Below are 21,634 nucleotides of genomic sequence, written 5' to 3' on the forward strand. Positions count from 1 at the left end.
TGTGTGCCGCCATGCTTTTTATTAGAGGATCGATACAGCTCGGGGTAAAATTATGTGCCCTAAAATTTTGGAAATTAATGAATATATTTTTATAATTTTAAATTAAATAATAGTAAGAGAATTGCTGTTTACAATTTGTCAAAGCGCATAAAATGCAGTAGTAAATTTCAAAACAGGTTATACCCATAACCACCTAGTAGGGGCACTTATAGTCTAGTTTTGTTTTTATTACATATTCATAAATTAATTTCTGGCACAAAGCCTGGCCAATTCAGGGCTCACACTGGAAAAAAATTTTGTTAAGTAATTTTTCAGATATGTAAAGTATTTCCTTCAAAATTAAAAAAGAAAAGAAGTTAATTTAATGAATTTTGTATAAGCCAAAGACCAAAATGTTGTAGCCACTTTCTATAAAAAGCCTGCCATTTGTTCATCGTTTTCAGTATGTACAGTTGATGTTAAGCCCTTGAAATTTACGACAGCATTCAGCAATGCTACAGCAAAAAGCAGTTGCAAAACTGATCATCAACAGCATATGTTTATCATAATCAGGCATTTAGTTAGTTATTATCTGTGGAACTAAACTGTCCTCTTAAGATGACCTGAGTTTCAAGGGCTGGCATCTGCAGTGGTAAGCTTTACCAGTCATGATCCAAACCCCCCCACCCTCTCCTACATAATGTCATGTACACACCTGAGGTTAGGATTTTGTTTTAACGACACCACTGTAGCACATTGATTTATTAATCATCGGCTATTAGATGTTAAACATTTGGTAATTTGGTAATTATCGAGGGGAAACCAACTAAATGTTGCCAGTAGTAGCAAGGGATCTTTTATATGCACCATCCCACAGACAGGATAGCACATACCACAGCCTTTGTTATACCAGTTGTGGTGCACTGGTTGGAACGAGAAATGTGCCCACCAACAGGGATTGATCCCAAACCGACCGTGCCGCATTAAGCGATCGCTTTACCACTGGACTACATCCTGCCCCCTGAATTTAGAAATACAAATTGCAGTTAGTTGTGCATATAATATATATACCATTAATTATTTTATAGTTTATTAATTATATTTTATCCTTGATTTTTTTCAGATTTTTAGAACAAACTGCACACACGTCATTTGTGGCAAATTGTTTCGCAGTGAGAAATTCCTGGGAGCATGTGCCACAGGCATGTATTTGTTACTTTCTTTTTAAAAATTTGTTTTATATGTTACACATACATACATATAGAATAATTAAATATTTATCTTGGTTGTACACCCATTTCTTTGCAGGAATTTTAGTCCCAGTTGAACACTTTATTAATTTCATGAAATCTGTATCTGATTACAGTGTAAAACTACTACATTTTATTTGGTGATATAATATAAGTTGTAGAAGCATCACGAGGGGTATATGGCTTTTTATGTACCCTTTGTGTGTTCTTTTACCTCAGGCCGAAGGCGAGGGGGTAAAAGAGCACACAAAGGGTACATAAAAAGCAATATACCCCGAGAGATGCTTCTACAACGAATTTATCTTGCTGACATGTTAAACCATATAGCCAAATAATCAAAATAACGCCAGACAATAATTGTTAACAATTTATTAACAGAGCCGTACCACACGGACGCGAACGAAACCACTTGCCAGTGACGAAAAATAGTTCCATCTATAAACGATTAACTTCAAATGTTAACAGATATTTAAAAAAACGAAACCAAAAAAACAACAACAACTTTTTTTTATCAGATATTAAAAAACAACAAAAACCCCAACAAGAATCGCGCATTAATACAATAACATCACGACCGTAATTAGATGGCCGAGTTCAACATTGCAGCTTTTAAAAGTATTGAAATAGTGTATTTTATAGTAAAAATAAAATTAATTATGTATACTTGATTGATTATCAATGTTATTTATAATCTAATTATTGCTTTAGCATTAACTGGGGTGGCTGGAAACTGTTGGAAATTACAGACGGGGTATAAGATAATTTGGCTCTGCCCACAGGGGTATAAGGGATTTGTCCAACGGCAAACAACCAATGAGATTAAAGAATTTTACATGAAGGCGAGATAATACCATTAAAACATCCTCACTGTATATGGATATATGTAATTTAGAAAAGGAAAAACCAATCTGACACTTAATGTTGATATCACTGTATGATATGTTTTAGCAATTTAGGAGGTTTGATATTGCTCAGTACTTAAAATGGAATATTAGCTTGATAACACCCTAGCAAGTGTAAACTGGTATACGGGTCTGAGATAGAAAAATGTGACACTTAATTTAGGCCCACTTTCCGTGTGTTGAAATGTGCATTTCCATATCAGTGTTTTTTGCAAGCAGGTTGCTATGCCAGGGCTCGAAACAGTAAGAAAAATGTTGCCTTCTATTACTTTTCAAAAATAACAGGCCAAAAAATAATATACCCTGCTAAAAAAAAGAAATGACCTGCTGGAAATAAGACAGTGTAGAGAGGGTTTGGGAGAGTGTGAAAACTTAGGACATCTGAGATATATTTTAGAGTATTATGGGATTCAAACTAAGAGGATCACACAAGCTAAATACCAAATGAGATAATCGTATATGCATCCATTTCTCAAAAAATATATTGTGGTTTTTAGCAGGTGAATTTTTATCTTAAATATTTTAATGATTTTTTTCTTTTCTTTTGCTATTCAAGTACTATAGTTGTTGTTTTTTAACTTGGAGTAATTTTCACTGTTTTAGGGAAGTGGATTTTGACGGCGGACTTCATTGAAGAAAGTCATGTTAAAAAATCCTGGGTGAATGAAGACACTTATGAGTGGAGTCCGTATCATGACAGAAAAGACTGCCCAATGTCGTTGTTGGTCGCTCCTAAAAGGTGGAGGTTGGCAATTGGGAAAAGCAATGAGTTAGCATTCAAAGGGTGGAAGGTGGCTGTGCTAGCTGGTAGCCACAACAGAAATTCTACTTTTAAAAGGTTAGTTGACTGAATTAAAACAAATTCAAACCTTAAAACCACAGTGGGTTCCAAGGTCTTAATGATTATCTGTAGTTTGCTGAACATGGAACCAATTCCTGTTTTTACTTGATAAACATGCTTTCTAATTGAATGATGGTATTTGAATAATGAAAAATATCATGCGGTATTAATAGTTGATGTCAGTAGACATTTTAATTGCTGTGAGCCAATTATCCAAGCTAGAGAATTGCCATGATTGTATGAGTATTGCGATGTTAACATTTGGTTGATGAAACAGGAACTTATTTTTATTAAATATTGGTATTAAATCAAATTTCACTAGTAACTACTTATTTTGTCATGCCTTTAAAATATTCCTTTAAGTATTTGTCTTGTTGTTGCCTTTTGTTAGCTTTGCTATGACATTCATCTGCAGAGCGTTTTTAATAGTGATTTGTCCGTCTAGTAACTTAAAACCCCCCACTATATTCTAGAGTTTATTGCGCAGTCTTTACAAACTAATCGAGAAATCTTGAATTTTGAATTATTATTAAATTTTAAAAATTTAAATAGAAGTTTAGTTTGAACTTTGAATGTCTATCTTCTACTAGAGTTTTGATTGGATTGTTCTGAAACTTGGTACAGTCTCCACAAACAAATAGTGAGATATTTTGGAAGTTTTGAACTTTTTTTTATTATTATTAAAATGTAAAAAGTTGATTCAAAATTTAAAAATGAAAATTTTAAAGTGTATGAATTATCATTTACTAATGGAAAATTTGAAATATTGGATCTCTCTAGGCTGATAGGCCTTGTTTTAAAAATGTAAAAATTATGTTATGTCTTTTCCGTCCAGTGGGGATGGCATCAACTTTTGCATTTAGCTCCATTTGTCACAAATTATAAATCCTAGATCAGTGAAACTTGGTTTTTAGTTGCATCTACGGTAGACACAGTGTTAATTTCTAGGAATTAACTTTTTAAAAACCCTTTAAATGACACATACATGTCTGAGTAACACTGATAGGTAGCCAGAATGTATTAACCTTATTTTTGTAGACTCCTAACAGGTGGTGGTGCAGATTTGTACGGTATGACTGCACCGGTTAAAAATCCAGGAAGAGTTGCGAGCAAAGTGGCCTACATTTTCACGGAGGGAAAGGCAGCACATACATTGCATGAGCAAGGTCTTATGGATTATGGAGTTCTGTTATTGAAGCCAGAGTTTATTGCTGCATTTCTGTTACAGGTAAATTACATTATAGTGTTTACACAAGGTCTCTCTGTTTATTCAGTTTCAGAGGATTTTGCAGAGTTAGTACAGCTTTATCTATAATGTAGTACACAAGACCATTTTAACAGTTTCAGATCATTCTAATCGCTTCTTCTATTTAGTTTTGTACTGGCGATTGCCTTCTTTGTATTTAACCAAGACCGCACTTTAAAAGGAATAAATGAATGTTTGATGGCACTCCAGCACAAAAACACACATTGGCTATTGGAAGTCAAAGAAAGTTAAGTATATGAACATGATTAAAGCGGCAGTATCCGGAATATTTTTATTATGTAAGCATATAGAACAGAAAATTCAACTACGTTTGGTGCATATATGATGCCACGCTCCACATTGGTTTCACTGCGCTGGCTTATCCAGGTCAAAAACAAAGCCAGTATTTTAAAAGCTGGACACTTTTGACGGGCTCGTATGATCTCTGTTTTCATTGGCTTATCACAAGTATAGAATTTCCCAACAAGAGATCACACGTGAGATTTCGCAATTTTTGAACAAATTTAATTGTCTTGATTGAGGGGTCGTCTCATATCTCCAAAACATATTTATATCCATAGAGATATGGTACAACGCCTTTCCAGGGGTCCGTGGGTAGGGGATTTGCCTTGAAATTTTGACAGTGGCCAGCTGTTGGCATACGCATTATATGTAAGGGGGTGTTACTAATTACGTAACGCTCTAGGGGTAGAGGAAGAGGGTACCGTGTTCGATTTACGTAACATTTTTCAAGACTATATGTTATTTTTATTCATTACTTAGACCTAAAAAGGTGTTTTTTGGAAATGCGCAGTCAGTCTAGGATCGATCTCCATCGGCGGGTATATAAAAACCATGGTATGTGATATCCTGTCTGTTGGATGGTACATATAAATGATCCCTTGCGGGTTTCCAAGGCGCGTGTGGAGGGATTTCAGCGGGTTTGGGGTTATAGACTGTTGAGCAAAGTTTATATGGGGCCATGCTCCCCCAAAAATACATTTCAATTTTTTTTAAGCTTGGTCAAGTAAGGATTTCAACCTCCAATACCCTCCCCCTGCACATGCACCCGATTGCTCTCTAAGATTATATGTCAAAATTACCAAATGTTGGACATCCTACAGCAAATGGAAGGAAGGATAGGATATGTTTTATTTAACGACGTACTCAACACATTTTATTTACGGTTGTATGGGGTCGGGTGATTATTAAATCAATATGCTTTCTTTGATGTCGTTATACAACCCCCCCCCCCCCCCCTAACTTTACCCTTTCCAAATGAAATAATATTTATTTGAATTTGTCAATTTTAACACGTAAAATTAAGAAGTGAAAATGTTCATTGTCTACTTTAGTATATTTTATTTTTAAAATATATACATGATTAATGTGTTACTAGTATACAAACTAAACTTTGAAAGTTCTACTAACACTTTATAAAATATCAATTCTGAAATAGGAAGGTACGACTGTCGATAATACGTTGTCAAGATCAAACCGCTTTTAACTAAAGACTAGTACCATATCCTCAACCGAATGTTCTTCGTACAGCGCAAGATTTCTCTTTGAATTTTTTGAGATGCACCCTACAATTTGAAATCGGCAAACACACATGTTAATTGAAACTGACAACAGGCTGTCGTTTGTGCTTTGCCGAGCTATGGTGGCACAGGCGACGAATCAAGCGTAGACGTTTGACGATATCCATTCATAGCGAACACACACAACTTTTTTAAAAGTGCATTTGAGCTTGTATTTCACATTTGTACATGATTTTATAATATGGTAACCAGAGAATGTAACTTTAACTTTGCAAGGATGTTTTTGCATCAAGTCCCATACTATACACACATCATGCTAAATATTGCATACAAAGACAAATTCAATGCAAGTTGTCACTTAACGGGGCCATGTATATAGCCTCAGCCATACTATACACACATCATGCTAAATATTGCGTACAAAGACAAATTCAATGCAAGTTGTCACTTAATGGGGCCGTGTATATAGCCTCAGCCATACTATACACACATCATGCTAAATATTGCATACAAAGACAAATTCAATGCAAGTTGTCACTTAACGGGGCCATGTATATAGCCTCAGCCATACTATACACACATCATGCTAAATATTGCGTACAAAGACAAATTCAATGCAAGTTGTCACTTAACGGAGGCCGTGTATATAGCCTCAGCCATACTATACACACATCATGCTAATTATTGCATACAAAGACAAATTCAGTGCAAGTTGTCACTTAACGGAGGCCGTGTATATAGCCTCAGCCATACTATACACACATCATGCTAAATATTGCATACAAAGACAAATTCAATGCAAGTTGTCACTTAACGGGGCCGTGTATATAGCCTCAGCCATACTATACACACATCATGCTAAATATTACATACAAAGACAAATTCAATGCAAGTTGTCACTTAACGGGGCCGTGTATATAGCCTCAGCCATACTATACACACATCATGCTAAATATTACATACAAAGACAAATTCAATGCAAGTTGTCACTTAACGGGGCCGTGTATATAGCCTCAGCCATACTATACACACATCATGCTAAATATTGCGTACAAAGACAAATTCAATGCAAGTTGTCACTTAATGGGGCCGTGTATATAGCCTCAGCCATACTATACACACATCATGCTAAATATTGCATACAAAGACAAATTCAATGCAAGTTGTCACTTAACGGGGCCATGTATATAGCCTCAGCCATACTATACACACATCATGCTAAATATTGCGTACAAAGACAAATTCAATGCAAGTTGTCACTTAACGGAGGCCGTGTATATAGCCTCAGCCATACTATACACACATCATGCTAATTATTGCATACAAAGACAAATTCAGTGCAAGTTGTCACTTAACGGAGGCCGTGTATATAGCCTCAGCCATACTATACACACATCATGCTAAATATTGCATACAAAGACAAATTCAATGCAAGTTGTCACTTAATGGGGCCGTGTATATAGCCTCAGCCATACTATACACACATCATGCTAAATATTACATACAAAGACAAATTCAATGCAAGTTGTCACTTAACGGGGCCGTGTATATAGCCTCAGCCATACTATACACACATCATGCTAAATATTACATACAAAGACAAATTCAATGCAAGTTGTCACTTAACGGGGCCGTGTATATAGCCTCAGCCATACTATACACACATCATGCTAAATATTGCGTACAAAGACAAATTCAATGCAAGTTGTCACTTAACGGAAGCCGTGTATATAGCCTCAGCCATACTATACACACATCATGCTAAATATTGCGTACAAAGACAAATTCAATGCAAGTTGTCACTTAACTGGGCCATGTATATAGCCTCAGCCATACTATACACACATCATGCTAAATATTGCGTACAAAGACAAATTCAATGCAAGTTGTCACTTAACGGAAGCCGTGTATATAGCCTCAGCCATACTATACACACATCATGCTAAATATTGCGTACAAAGACAAATTCAATGCAAGTTGTCACTTAACGGAGGCCGTGTATATAGCCTCAGCCATACTATACACACATCATGCTAAATATTGCATACAAAGACAAATTCAATGCAAGTTGTCACTTAACGGAGGCCGTGTATATAGCCTCAACCATACTATACACACATCATGCTAAATATTGCATACAAAGACAAATTCAATGCAAGTTGTCACTTAACGGAGGCCGTGTATATAGCCTCAGCCATACTATACACACATTATGCTAAATATTGCATACAAAGACAAATTCAATGCAAGTTGTCACTTAACGGAGGCCGTGTATATAGCCTCAGCCATACTATACACACATCATGCTAATTATTGCATACAAAGACAAATTCAGTGCAAGTTGTCACTTAACGGAGGCCGTGTATATAGCCTCAGCCATACTATACACACATCATGCTAATTATTGCATACAAAGACAAATTCAGTGCAAGTTGTCACTTAACGGAGGCCGTGTATATAGCCTCAGCCATACTATACACACATCATGCTAATTATTGCATACAAAGACAAATTCAATGCAAGTTGTCACTTAACGGAGGCCGTGTATATAGCCTCAGCCATACTATACACACATCATGCTAAATATTGCGTACAAAGACAAATTCAATGCAAGTTGTCACTTAACGGAGGCCGTGTATATAGCCTCAGCCATACTATACACACATCATGCTAAATATTGCGTACAAAGACAAATTCAATGCAAGTTGTCACTTAACGGAGGCCGTGTATATAGCCTCAGCCATACTATACACACATCATGCTAAATATTGCATACAAAGACAAATTCAATGCAAGTTGTCACTTAACGGAGGCCGTGTATATAGCCTCAGCCATACTATACACACATCATGCTAAATATTGCATACAAAGACAAATTCAATGCAGGTTGTCACTTAATGGAGGCCGTGTATATAGCCTCAGCTATACTATACACACATCATGCTAATTATTGCATACAAAGACAAATTCAATGCAAGTTGTCACTTAACGGAGGCCGTGTATATAGCCTCAGCCATACTATACACACATCATGCTAAATATTGCGTACAAAGACAAATTCAATGCAAGTTGTCACTTAACGGAGGCCGTGTATATAGCCTCAGCCATACTATACACACATCATGCTAAATATTGCGTACAAAGACAAATTCAATGCAAGTTGTCACTTAACGGAAGCCGTGTATATAGCCTCAGCCATACTATACACACATCATGCTAAATATTGCGTACAAAGACAAATTCAATGCAAGTTGTCACTTAACTGGGCCATGTATATAGCCTCAGCCATACTATACACACATCATGCTAAATATTGCGTACAAAGACAAATTCAATGCAAGTTGTCACTTAACGAGGGCCGTGTATATAGCCTCAGCCATACTATACAAACATCATGCTAAATATTGCGTACAAAGACAAATTCAATGCAAGTTGTCACTTAACGGAAGCCGTGTATATAGCCTCAGCCATACTATACACACATCATGCTAAATATTGCGTACAAAGACAAATTCAATGCAAGTTGTCACTTAACGGAGGCCGTGTATATAGCCTCAGCCATACTATACACACATCATGCTAATTATTGCATACAAAGACAAATTCAGTGCAAGTTGTCACTTAACGGAGGCCGTGTATATAGCCTCAGCCATACTATACACACATCATGCTAATTATTGCATACAAAGACAAATTCAGTGCAAGTTGTCACTTAACGGAGGCCGTGTATATAGCCTCAGCCATACTATACACACATCATGCTAATTATTGCATACAAAGACAAATTCAATGCAAGTTGTCACTTAACGGAGGCCGTGTATATAGCCTCAGCCATACTATACACACATCATGCTAAATATTGCGTACAAAGACAAATTCAATGCAAGTTGTCACTTAACGGAAGCCGTATATATAGCCTCAGCCATACTATACACACATCATGCTAAATATTGCGTACAAAGACAAATTCAATGCAAGTTGTCACTTAACTGGGCCATGTATATAGCCTCAGCCATACTATACACACATCATGCTAAATATTGCGTACAAAGACAAATTCAATGCAAGTTGTCACTTAACGAGGGCCGTGTATATAGCCTCAGCCATACTATACAAACATCATGCTAAATATTGCGTACAAAGACAAATTCAATGCAAGTTGTCACTTAACGGAAGCCGTGTATATAGCCTCAGCCATACTATACACACATCATGCTAAATATTGCGTAAAGACAAATTCAATGCAAGTTGTCACTTAACGGAGGCCGTGTATATAGCCTCAGCCATACTATACATACATCATGCTAAATATTGCATACAAAGACAAATTCAATGCAAGTTGTCACTTAACGGAGGCCGTGTATATAGCCTCAGCCATACTATACACACATCATGCTAAATATTGCATACAAAGACAAATTCAATGCAAGTTGTCACTTAACGGAGGCCGTGTATATAGCCTCAGCCATACTATACACACATCATGCTAAATATTGCATACAAAGACAAATTCAATGCAAGTTGTCACTTAACGGAGGCCGTGTATATAGCCTCAGCCATACTATACACACATCATGCTAATTATTGCATACAAAGACAAATTCAATGCAAGTTGTCACTTAACGGAGGCCGTGTATATAGCCTCAGCCATACTATACACACATCATGCTAATTATTGCATACAAAGACAAATTCAGTGCAAGTTGTCACTTAACGGAGGCCGTGTATATAGCCTCAGCCATACTATACACACATCATGCTAATTATTGCATACAAAGACAAATTCAGTGCAAGTTGTCACTTAACGGAGGCCGTGTATATAGCCTCAGCCATACTATACACACATCATGCTAATTATTGCGTACAAAGACAAATTCAATGCAAGTTGTCACTTAACGGAGGCCGTGTATATAGCCTCAGCCATACTATACACACATCATGCTAAATATTGCGTACAAAGACAAATTCAATGCAAGTTGTCACTTAACGGAGGCCGTGTATATAGCCTCAGCCATACTATACACACATCATGCTAAATATTGCGTACAAAGACAAATTCAATGCAAGTTGTCACTTAACGGAGGCCGTGTATATAGCCTCAGCCATACTATACACACATCATGCTAAATATTGCATACAAAGACAAATTCAATGCAAGTTGTCACTTAACGGAGGCCGTGTATATAGCCTCAGCCATACTATACACACATCATGCTAAATATTGCATACTTATTGCATACAAAGACAAATTCAGTGCAAGTTGTCACTTAACGGAGGCCGTGTATATAGCCTCAGCCATACTATACACACATCATGCTAAATATTGCGTACAAAGACAAATTCAATGCAAGTTGTCACTTAACGGAGGCCGTGTATATAGCCTCAGCCATACTATACACACATCATGCTAAATATTGCATACAAAGACAAATTCAATGCAAGTTGTCACTTAACGGAGGCCGTGTATATAGCCTCAGCCATACTATACACACATCATGCTAAATATTGCATACAAAGACAAATTCAATGCAGGTTGTCACTTAATGGAGGCCGTGTATATAGCCTCAGCTATACTATACACACATCATGCTAATTATTGCATACAAAGACAAATTCAATGCAAGTTGTCACTTAACGGAGGCCGTGTATATAGCCTCAGCTACTGAGGGCTGTATCTACATGGCATTAAGGCCACCACACTCTCATTTAAACGTTCCAGTGCTGAGCATGGGTTACATCTAGTGAATACATATTTCAGCAACTAGTTTATGTTTATTTTTCTGATTGAAGATTTGATTATTGGAGTGAAGTACTATTCATTTATATGTGTTTGTGTGTACTCACATTTTAATAATTTTTTAGAAAGATTATAGTAAAAGGACTGCTGTTTAAAATTTGTCAAAGTACATGAAATGCAATGTCCAATTTCAAAACATTTCAAACCCAAAACCACCTAGTATGGATACTTATGATCTGTTTTTTATTTTTATTACATACCCTCAAAGCATGAATTATAGGTTATGTAAAGTTAGATTTGCATGAGCGATGCATAGAGGAACTGGACCCATGCTTATAAAACTTAAAAGTCTAGACTTTAATAAAGTCCAGACTTTAACGTAATGCTATTTGAATGGCTTTGCCATGACGTTAAAGTCTGGACTTTATTAAAGTCTAGACTTTAAGGTTTATAAGCATGGGGCCTGATCGTGTTTGCAGTTTTCAAAGGTCTGAATCATTGAATCTGATCAGTTCTTCTTTTTTTTGTTCAGATATCTTCTGATCCCATGGATTACCTTGCTGTGGAAACTAAAAAATCTGGAACCAATGATGACTTTTCGTTTAATTTATCCCAGGAATGCCACATTAATTCATCCCAAGACTCTTCACATTCAGTATTTTTAACAAAGGACACTTCAATAAAACTGACAAAACCCGTGAACAAAGGCATCACAGCAGAGAGCCCAAAGACGCCTGGAACACCACTAAACTCCAAGTTGTCGGCAAATAGTTCGACTCCGTGCAGACTGTCTCAGAGTTCACTGGAAGATTTCTTCAAGACAAGCAGACGCCTCTCGGCCCCTCTGACTCCATGTTCCTCGGTGAAGAAGTTTCCACAGGAACGCTGTGTGGATGCATTGAGAGCTTCACCTTCACAGTCGACAGGATCTTGTAGTGCATCTAATCGAACACAACAGTTCCACCCACAGTTGCGTTTGGATTTTGAACAGGACCCCATCCTCAGTGTTAAACCAGTGACTGTTAACAGAAAGCTAAATGGTACAGGTATGCAGTACTTTTTTCTGCCAACTTTTTATCAGCTGTTATGTTAAAGGTAGGCTCAAAATAGATGAGAGTCAGGAAGTAAATGGCACTGACTCAAAATGCACACTAAGCTTTATGATAATTTCACAAACTGCTTTTAATTTCCACTTTATTTTAGACAATATTCCAGATATATGTTTAGAATTTCTCATCTTCTGAAGTGTTACAGGGCTAAAATCATGAGAGACCTCTTAAAACAACCCTACATGTTGGGGCTCGAAATAGCGGCCTGCAAAAAGCATCCCATTTTTTAGACCTAGATGAAAAAACCCTTTACCTGCTAAAATTACCCCCAAAATCTTAGGTAATTTTTTAAGACGAATGTATGTACAATCATCTCAACTTCTATTTTATTTGGTGTACTGCTACCTTAAGAATTCCACTCACTGTAAATAAAATGTGACGAGTGCGTCATTAAATAAACCATTTCATTGAAATGGACAGACCAGTGAGTTTGTATAAATGCAAGCAGAGGTGATGGTGATCTGCTGTCGATATTAAAATAGTTCCAGAATATTTGTTTAGCGTACTGTAAATACCATTATATTGCAATTCATTAATGTCAGATTCAAAGAATTGTGTTGATTTTGTTTTCAAGTACATTGTGTTCCCATTCTTGTTTCAGTGATTTCAAATGCTTGCACACCTCAGAATCTGAAACCTGTGGAAAAATTGAACCTCGATGAAACCCCAACACACAATGGAAGTTGGTGTTCTGCAAAAAGAAAAATTGAAGAAACTAAACCTGAGAACTTGCAAACTAAAAAAATTAAGGTATGGTAATAACTACATTTATGAAGCAATTATAAATTATTACTTTTGTTTTAACTGGGGTATATGACTACTGTTTATAGTGTTTGGAGGTTTATTGTTTGAGAGTTGGATGAAACATACTGTTGTTTATAGTGTTGAGAGTTGGAATGCACTGTTGTTTATAGTGTTGGAAGTTGAATGAATTGTACTGTTGTTTGTAATTTGCTTTAATTTTTGCATTAACCATGCAATACTTGATCATTAAATGTATATATAAATATATTACTTTATTACACTTTTGAGATGTAATTTATTTTTATAAATAGTGTATCCCATAAGGTTTAGTGATGTCTATGTTCTCCTTTCATCATTCAGACTGAAATTCAAATTGTAATGTATGGAGAAAAAAAAAGACTTAATGAGTTTCCAAATTTATTTTTTAGAAAAGACATCCTGAAAAATTATGGAAGCCAACATTTGTTAGATGGACACATAACCAGGTATCTTTGTTTTCCTTTTCATCTAATAGATAGGGCCATGTTGGTAATATTTGTCCACATATAGTTTAAATTAAACATGTTTAATATGTTGAAAAGGTCAAGAGTCCCAATGGTATTTTTTGGGTTTTTTTAAACATACAGAAAACAACTTGATCATAAGCACACAGTGAACATCAGAATGTAGAAGGCAAATTTCCCCAAGTTCAGAGTCAAAAAATACTTGTGAGATTGATTAAAACAGAATGATTGGACTTCGTTTTTACACATTTTACTAATGATATCCTTCTCGCAAAAAAAAAACCCCATTATATACTGTTATATATATTTGTTTTATTTAAAGCTACATTTCCTTGACATTCTCTTATTTTATTTTTAATTCAATTTTTGAACCTTGAACTATTGCAAAAGTATCTGTAATTTAAATTTATTTTCTTAATAGAAGTAATATTACTTTGCATTTGTTTTGTAGTGAGGGGTGGGAAGTAGCCCAGCGGTAAAGCGTTCGCTTGATGCGTGGTTGGTATGGGATCGATCCCCGTCAGTAGGCCCATTGGACTATTTTTCGCTCCAGCCAGTGCACCACAACTGGTATATCAAAGGCCGTGGTATGTGTTATCCTGTCTGGGATGGTGCATATAAAAGATCCCTTGCTGCTAATCGAAAAGAGTAGCCCATGAAGTGGCGACAGCGGGTTTCCTCTCTCAATATCTGTGTGGTCCTTAACCATATGTCCGATGCCATATAACTGTAAATAAAATGTGTTGAGTGCATCGTTATATAAAAACATTTCCTTTGCTTGTTTTGTAGGCTACGAATAAAGACATTTTACCAACCGAGTTCCCAGAGTCGTTAGCATCGCTGATTGAAATCTGTGTGGATGAAAAAAATCTTCTTACAGCTCTTGATCTGACGTCATCAATGCTGACAGTGACAAAATATCCACAACCTCGCACAATTCATGCCATTATAACAAATATCCTGGAGGTACTAATTCTTCTGATACTTTTGTAACAGATTAAAATCAACCTCCACTGAGGGAATTCCAACCACGGACTCTCAGTGCGACAGTCCAACGCTCTACCAACTGAGCTAATAGGGAAATTCCCACTAACTACTGCCAGTACAATAACTTTATATCAACACTACTACATACTCCCCCCACAAGTGAAGCTACATCCCAGAGCTGTGGGCCACATGCAGTTGAACTGTTACAGGTTCTAACTGGGTTATAATTGTATTCTTTTGTTAAGAACACCCAGTCCCTACGTCGGCTCCAAATGTAACAGATAAAAATCATCTCCACTGAGGGGATTCGAACCACGGACTCTCAGTACAAGAGTCCAGCACTTTACCAACTGAGCTAATAGGGAAATTCCCACTAGCAACTGCCAGTAGGAGCACTTTATACAAACACTACTACACTTTCATTGATATCTTATAATCTATAGTATATTGTATATTTTTATGAGGTATGAGAGGTGATTGAAATGCCTGCCTTACGAGGACATACTTGTTATAGTCTTCTTTGAGTTTCACACACTGCCAATGATGCCTGGATCCCTCTGACAAAAACGGATTCGTCCTGCAGGTCGAAGAATGCCTCAACAACAGAAATGACATCATTATCAGTTACGTGATGCCTGCTGGCTAACTCCTTTTTCAGGCTATGAAATAGATGGTAGTCAGGTGGTCCTAGATCTGCAGAATATGGTGGGTGATACTTAAGCTTGAAGCCATAGTCATACAGTTATTGCGACAGACATGTGAGCAGGTGAACTGTCCTGATGGAACAGCATACCCTGATGAAAGCTTTGTCAGGATGTTCTGAATTCTCTCAAGCAGGATTCCTACTTCACTGGCTATGTACCGGATGGTTAGTCATCGGTCATGCAAATCACATCATGCATACGTTTTTCTTTCTTGTTAGGCCAAGAACGTTTCAGTCACCTCTCGTTACTCTATGGGTAGGTTAGTGATACTAGTATTGTTTTAATTTCCTAATAGATTTTTCTCTTTTTGCATTCTCAAACATCTATTTGAGGAGCAATCTGTAGCTATGTTTGAGCAGTTGCCTGAGGTACTGTATGTCCTAGAATTATCCCTTATGTTGAACCCATTGCTTTTTTTCACATTCCAACCAGAGTGACACAACTCATAACAAATGTGGTAGGTGCTGCTCTGTCTGGGTAACTATTTAAAAGATCCTTTGCAGCTCTGATGGAATGGCGGGACATAGCCCAGTGGTAAAGTGCATGCTTGATGCACGGTTGGTCTAGGATCGATCCCCATCGGTGGGACCATTGGGCTATTTCTCGTTCCAGCCAGTGCACCACGACTGGTATATCAAAGGCCGTGGTATCTGCTTTCCTGTCTGTGGGATGGTGCATATAAAAGATCCCTTGCTCTATGACTCAAAATTACGATATGTTTGACATCCAATAGCCGATAATTAACAAATCAATGTGCTCTAGTGGTGTCATTAAACAAAAGAAACTATTTGGTGGACCTAACTTGTAGTAGCTGTTCCTTTCTTCTCATCTAGACTATGTATCAAAGTAGTTCAAACCTGGGGGAGGAATTTAGCTCAGTTGGCAGTTGCTGTTTTTTTCTGTTCCAACCAGTGCTCCACAACTGTTATATCAAAGGCTGCGGTATGTGCTGTCCTCTCTGAGAAAGTGCATATTAAAAATAACTTGCTTCTAATGTAGTGTGTATCTTCTGAAGACCACATGTCAAAATGATCAAATGTTTGACATTCTGTAGCCAATGATTAATTAATGGATGTGCTCTAATTGAAATACTCATTAATCTCAACTACTGCTGCTGTAATGTATTGCTGTATTAATGTATTTGTCAGAATGCCAGTAACTGTCGAATTGCCCAGAAGGCTTTCGGTGTTCTGATGAGTATAATGAATATGCATCCACCGACGACTGCCCTGATGCAAAGTGTGTATCTGTCCGCGTTCCAGTCTCAGCAAGATGACTGCAGTGCTGAGATAGCTTGGAATTACATCAGTCACGTGATCAGGTCTGGTTATTCTTTGTATTGGTGTGCTATAGACTTGTGTTTCTCTACCTTTCTAAGGCCGGGACGTAACCCAGTAATAAAACTCTTGCCTCCTGCACAGTTGGTCTAGGATCGATCCTTATCGGTGGACCCATTGGGCTATTTCTAGCTCTAGCCAGTGCATCACAACTGGTGGTATGTGTTATCCTGTGTGGGATGGTACATATAAAAGATCCCTTGTTACTAATGGAAAAATTCTAGCGTGTTTCCTCTCAGTCTATATGTCAGAATTACCAAATGTTTGACATCCAATAGTCGATGATTAATAAATCAATCAATGTAAAGAAAAGGCACTGAGTGGTGGCTATATATATATATATTTTTTTTTTAGCCCCCTCGCAGGTTGTACAATTTTACTAAAAATCTATTAGCCCTGGGATCATTGATTTTTATAAATTGTCTCATAATGTTTAAAAATCCACTAACCCAACTTATAAATGTGCGTTTGCACTAATGACGCAAACTGCAAATCTACAAAACTAGAAATCGGACCCAGACACTTACTGGTAATAATCAGTTAAATCACTAACAAGTAATGTAATATGTAACACGGTTTATTTGTATAAATACCATTAATTATTCCCAATAAATTAATAGACTTTTATTTGGGTTTAATTTGTTACCTAGTGAACACAATAGGTTAAAACTATTAAAGGATACTATATAAAAACACCTGTTAAGTTCAGCTAAAGCTCCAAACAAGGGGAAATGATTTCCATCTAGACTAGACGTAAATTTGATAACTGTTGACAACTAACTTCTTTAATGTCTTCTATATCAGTACTTCATTTTTGGATATTTGCCTTTTCTTTATTAAAAAACATTTTCGTATACTGTGAACTTATTTACCCATGTTATTTTTTAGTTGTGTGTAAATTGATTAAATATTTTATTGTCTGGCATTTTTCAGCAATGCTGTTGCCGAGGTGGAGTGTATGGATGTCAATAAGAACTACCAGCTGCTCCTGCAGTTTCTCACATCACTGTTTGAGTGGAACTTCAGCAACCTACTTTTGCTGTAGGTTGAAACTTCCCAGAGCAACACATAATCCTTTATATTGTTGAGATAAAATAAAATTATGCTGTTATCACTGGGACACATGTAACAATTCATATGCAACTGTGGACATTGTAGTATCTGAAATGTGGATCTAATCATTTGTGTCTGTAAATATTTTAGGTCTGGAAATACATTTCATGGTCTTTGAAAATATATTATCAGTTAGAGTCATGCAGTAGAAATTTATTAAAATTATAATAAGGGGAGTCCTGGCCCATATTTTAAAAGCTATCTTGGCACTGCGATATAGAAAAAAACCCAATGGTGAACTATGACATTTGTCATAGTGATGTCATAGCCTACAATGGTTTTATGATAAAGTGCTAAGATAGTTTCGAAAATCTGTAGCCAGAATTTGTTTAATATGGTGATATTGTAATTTTTCGTTTCAAGCTTTGGAAAAAGATATTCAGTTGACTATGGTAGCTAATCATTTTAGAGTATCTATACTGGCTTGTTGTTTTTAACTCATGAATTAATATATAAGAATGATATTGTGAGAGATTGACTACTGTCCTAAGACTGATGTAAATCTTTTAGCATTTTGTGATTAGTACATGTCTCTTACTTCTTGTTCCTACAGAAATGAAAGCAGTGATCATACCAGACTCTCCAAGGGCAGTCTTGTTTCCTGTATGCTGGTTCAGGTTTTGTGGTCACCCAGCTTCAATATTGCCCCCAACAGTCGGACACGAGCCTTGCTCGATCATCTTCAGGAATGTCTCTTGCTGAATGTGCCATTTGTTAATAAGGTAAATATTATTTAGTTTAATCCATTGATGTCGAGAATGTTGGTTAAAATCACTGTGTTGCATTTGTTTTGCTGTTAATCAACCCAGTTTTGTAGTTATCCATTGTGTGTGAGTGTCTTATTGGTTACAAGAAGTTGAGAATGCTTATTGTACTGCAAGATGGCTGTATCAATAAAAGTGTGAAAATATTTTGTACATGAAAATCACTTTCATTACTTTATAAATGCTAAATGCATTTAAATTCTTCATATTATTAGTTAAATTTTTTATTTATATATATATATATATATATATGAACCAATTATTCTTTTTATGAATTTTCTACTAATCAAATAAGAGACATTAAAAGGGTAAATGTGGTTTATACATTGCTGTTGTCAAGCTCATTGAAGTTGCACCTCCCTAACAAACATCATCACACTTATTATACTTCCCACACTTACTATTTCAGCATCATGTTTTGGAATTACTTCTCAGTTTGGTTTCAATGACAGCCCAGTGTTGTCATTTGGCTGACAGAGGTGCATTTTCCGACATTGTAGAAGGAGATCGGAGAATGGCGTTTGTGTTCGAACTTGCAAGAAAACTCAGTGGTATTAATAATACTAATCATATATACTAGTATATATAATTATTAAAAACTGTTGTTTTTGTTTTATTTATTGTCATTTAGAAATCTAAATATTAAATAAAAGTGGTATGTGCCATTAAATTATCACAAACTAGTTTATACAATTATTCAAACTGATGAAACTTACATGGCCATATTGGATGGAGAATATTTTACCTTGTGCATTGATGCGTGAAATTTATTACAATAATTTTATGACCTTTGCACCCCATCTTCACACTGCATAGTGCAAAAGGTATGTAATTTTTGGCTTATGTCTTTGTACAAATGATGGAAACAATGTTCCCTGTACACATTTTGAGTTTGATATTTGATGTATTGATTTGATATTTGATATTTTGTGAATTTGGTAGGGAATTCCTGTAGGGAACATGGATTAATTCAGAAATATTTCTAGCTTTGATAAAAATTTGGTTTAATTTCCAGCATCGTGTATTGATGAAGTGCAGACATTGCAGGTGATACTAAGACATCTTCAGCCTTCTTGGTTGTGTCTCAGGGTGTGCCAGGTACATTTCTGTTCTTTCTGAGGATTTGTAGGACAGCTAGACTTTTCCCACAGCAAATGAGTTTTAGTAACTAACCTTTAACCCTTGTCCTAAAAGGACAACACGGATAGCTGAGATAAGTACTGAAGACAGAATGTTTGAACCCTAATTGGATATAAGCATAAACGTCAAGTTAGAAATAGACTAATCTGGCTTATTAATGTTTAATAATTAAATTTCTGTTACATTCATTACAATTTAACATCATCCTATTGGTCCAGCTATAGCATGCAAGTTTGTTCATTTCTCAATGAACGTAAAAAATAACGTTGTCTGGGAACATCATATCTGTTGACATCACTTTATATTGGGACTTTATCTTACTGAGCGTTATTGTTTAAAAACCAATAAATAATACAAAATGAAATGTGAACTTTTAGTGTTGTTATTGTTAGTAAGTATGTTTCAAATTAAATTATAAGTATTATCTGGTTTTTGTTTTACATTCATCTGGGATGGAAAAAGAAATCATCCACAAACACACAGATGAAAGAAATAATAGACAATCCTAATTGGTTATGCAATACTTTAGCTTGTTTGCTTAGTTTGTGGAAATATATTACTAATATTTTGGTGCATACACCACCCAACATTGATGGATGAATCTTGTTAATGCTTTTATGTTAATAACTAGATAGGTGTATTTTTTTCTATTGTTAAAACATGGTAAATAAACCATATTGTTGTATTCTATAACCATTTCTTTGTTGCATATGGTTTTTACAATGCTGTATTTTATTAAATTTATTTCCTTTTTTTTTTACACCTTTTAAATTGTTTTCCCACAGATTCTTCTTGGGTCCTTTGATGATTATCTTCTCTTAGACAAACTGGATGGACAGCAGATATCACTTGCCAAAATTGTAAATAATTCTTAGTCTTACAGAAAACAGTTACTGTGCATGTCATGTTTTCTGCCAGAGGGTACAGAGGATAAAATTATGTACCCTGAAATCTTGAAAATTGATGGATATTTTTTAATACTTTTTAGGTAGATTATAATAAGAGAACTGTTGTTTAAAATTTGGCAAAGTGCATGAAATGCAGTGTCCAATTTGAGAATATTTCAAACCCATAATCACCTATTAGGGGCACTTATGGTCTGTTTAAACTTTTGTTTTTATTATTTACCCTCAAATTATTTTTTGGCAGAAAGCCTACATGTATTGCACATGGTATATAAATTTAATTGTAGCAAAGGAGAAATCAAATTGTTTTTAATAATTATTTTTGGTCATTCATAAACGTAGACAGTTGTGTTAATGACATCATTGTTATCAAATTTCAACCATTTACAAGCTTAGGTTTCTGATAATTTTATTTGTGCACAGAATAATAGAATCTATCACCGTTGTGAGATATAGATAAGGCAATTCCAACCCGAGAGACAAAACGTTTTTTGTAAACCTCGGCCCTTACAAAAACATTTTGTCCCGAGGGTTGGAATTGCCTTATCTATACCTCACAATGGTGATTGATTCTTTTTCTTGCTCATTTAATTACAGTAATGGAACATTAATTTGGTAAGCTACGTACGGTTTGTTTATTGTTGAACGATTCGTAAACATTTCACCTACAAACAAACTCATTTAATCATATGCTGAAAAATATATTCCAACTTATGCAACGACATAAAAATGCAACAACTTAATAATAAATATAAAGTTAAAAATATTAATTTTTAAAAATATTTTTAAAACTGATACAACATGAAATGGCAAACAGAATTTTAAAAACCAT

The 21,634-nt window shown here is 35.7% G+C and overlaps 1 protein-coding gene across 1 annotated transcript in view; it reads left to right on the forward strand.

Annotated features, from left to right (window-relative positions):
- LOC121375502 (SMC5-SMC6 complex localization factor protein 1-like) overlaps positions 1-21,634 on the forward strand; it is a 41,938-nt gene that overhangs the window by 14,710 nt on the left and 5,594 nt on the right. The window contains exons 3-15 of the mRNA XM_041502982.1: positions 1,103-1,181; positions 2,735-2,969; positions 4,011-4,200; positions 12,029-12,542; positions 13,207-13,355; positions 13,778-13,834; positions 14,642-14,818; positions 16,692-16,864; positions 17,814-17,921; positions 18,547-18,715; positions 19,167-19,308; positions 19,773-19,855; positions 20,683-20,757. Coding sequence (XP_041358916.1) covers positions 1,103-1,181; positions 2,735-2,969; positions 4,011-4,200; positions 12,029-12,542; positions 13,207-13,355; positions 13,778-13,834; positions 14,642-14,818; positions 16,692-16,864; positions 17,814-17,921; positions 18,547-18,715; positions 19,167-19,308; positions 19,773-19,855; positions 20,683-20,757 — 2,151 coding nt within the window. The remainder of the gene's footprint in view (positions 1-1,102; positions 1,182-2,734; positions 2,970-4,010; positions 4,201-12,028; positions 12,543-13,206; positions 13,356-13,777; positions 13,835-14,641; positions 14,819-16,691; positions 16,865-17,813; positions 17,922-18,546; positions 18,716-19,166; positions 19,309-19,772; positions 19,856-20,682; positions 20,758-21,634) is intronic.

Source organism: Gigantopelta aegis, chromosome 6, assembly GCF_016097555.1.
Source record: "Gigantopelta aegis isolate Gae_Host chromosome 6, Gae_host_genome, whole genome shotgun sequence".
In the NCBI taxonomy this organism is placed as follows: domain Eukaryota; kingdom Metazoa; phylum Mollusca; class Gastropoda; order Neomphalida; family Peltospiridae; genus Gigantopelta; species Gigantopelta aegis.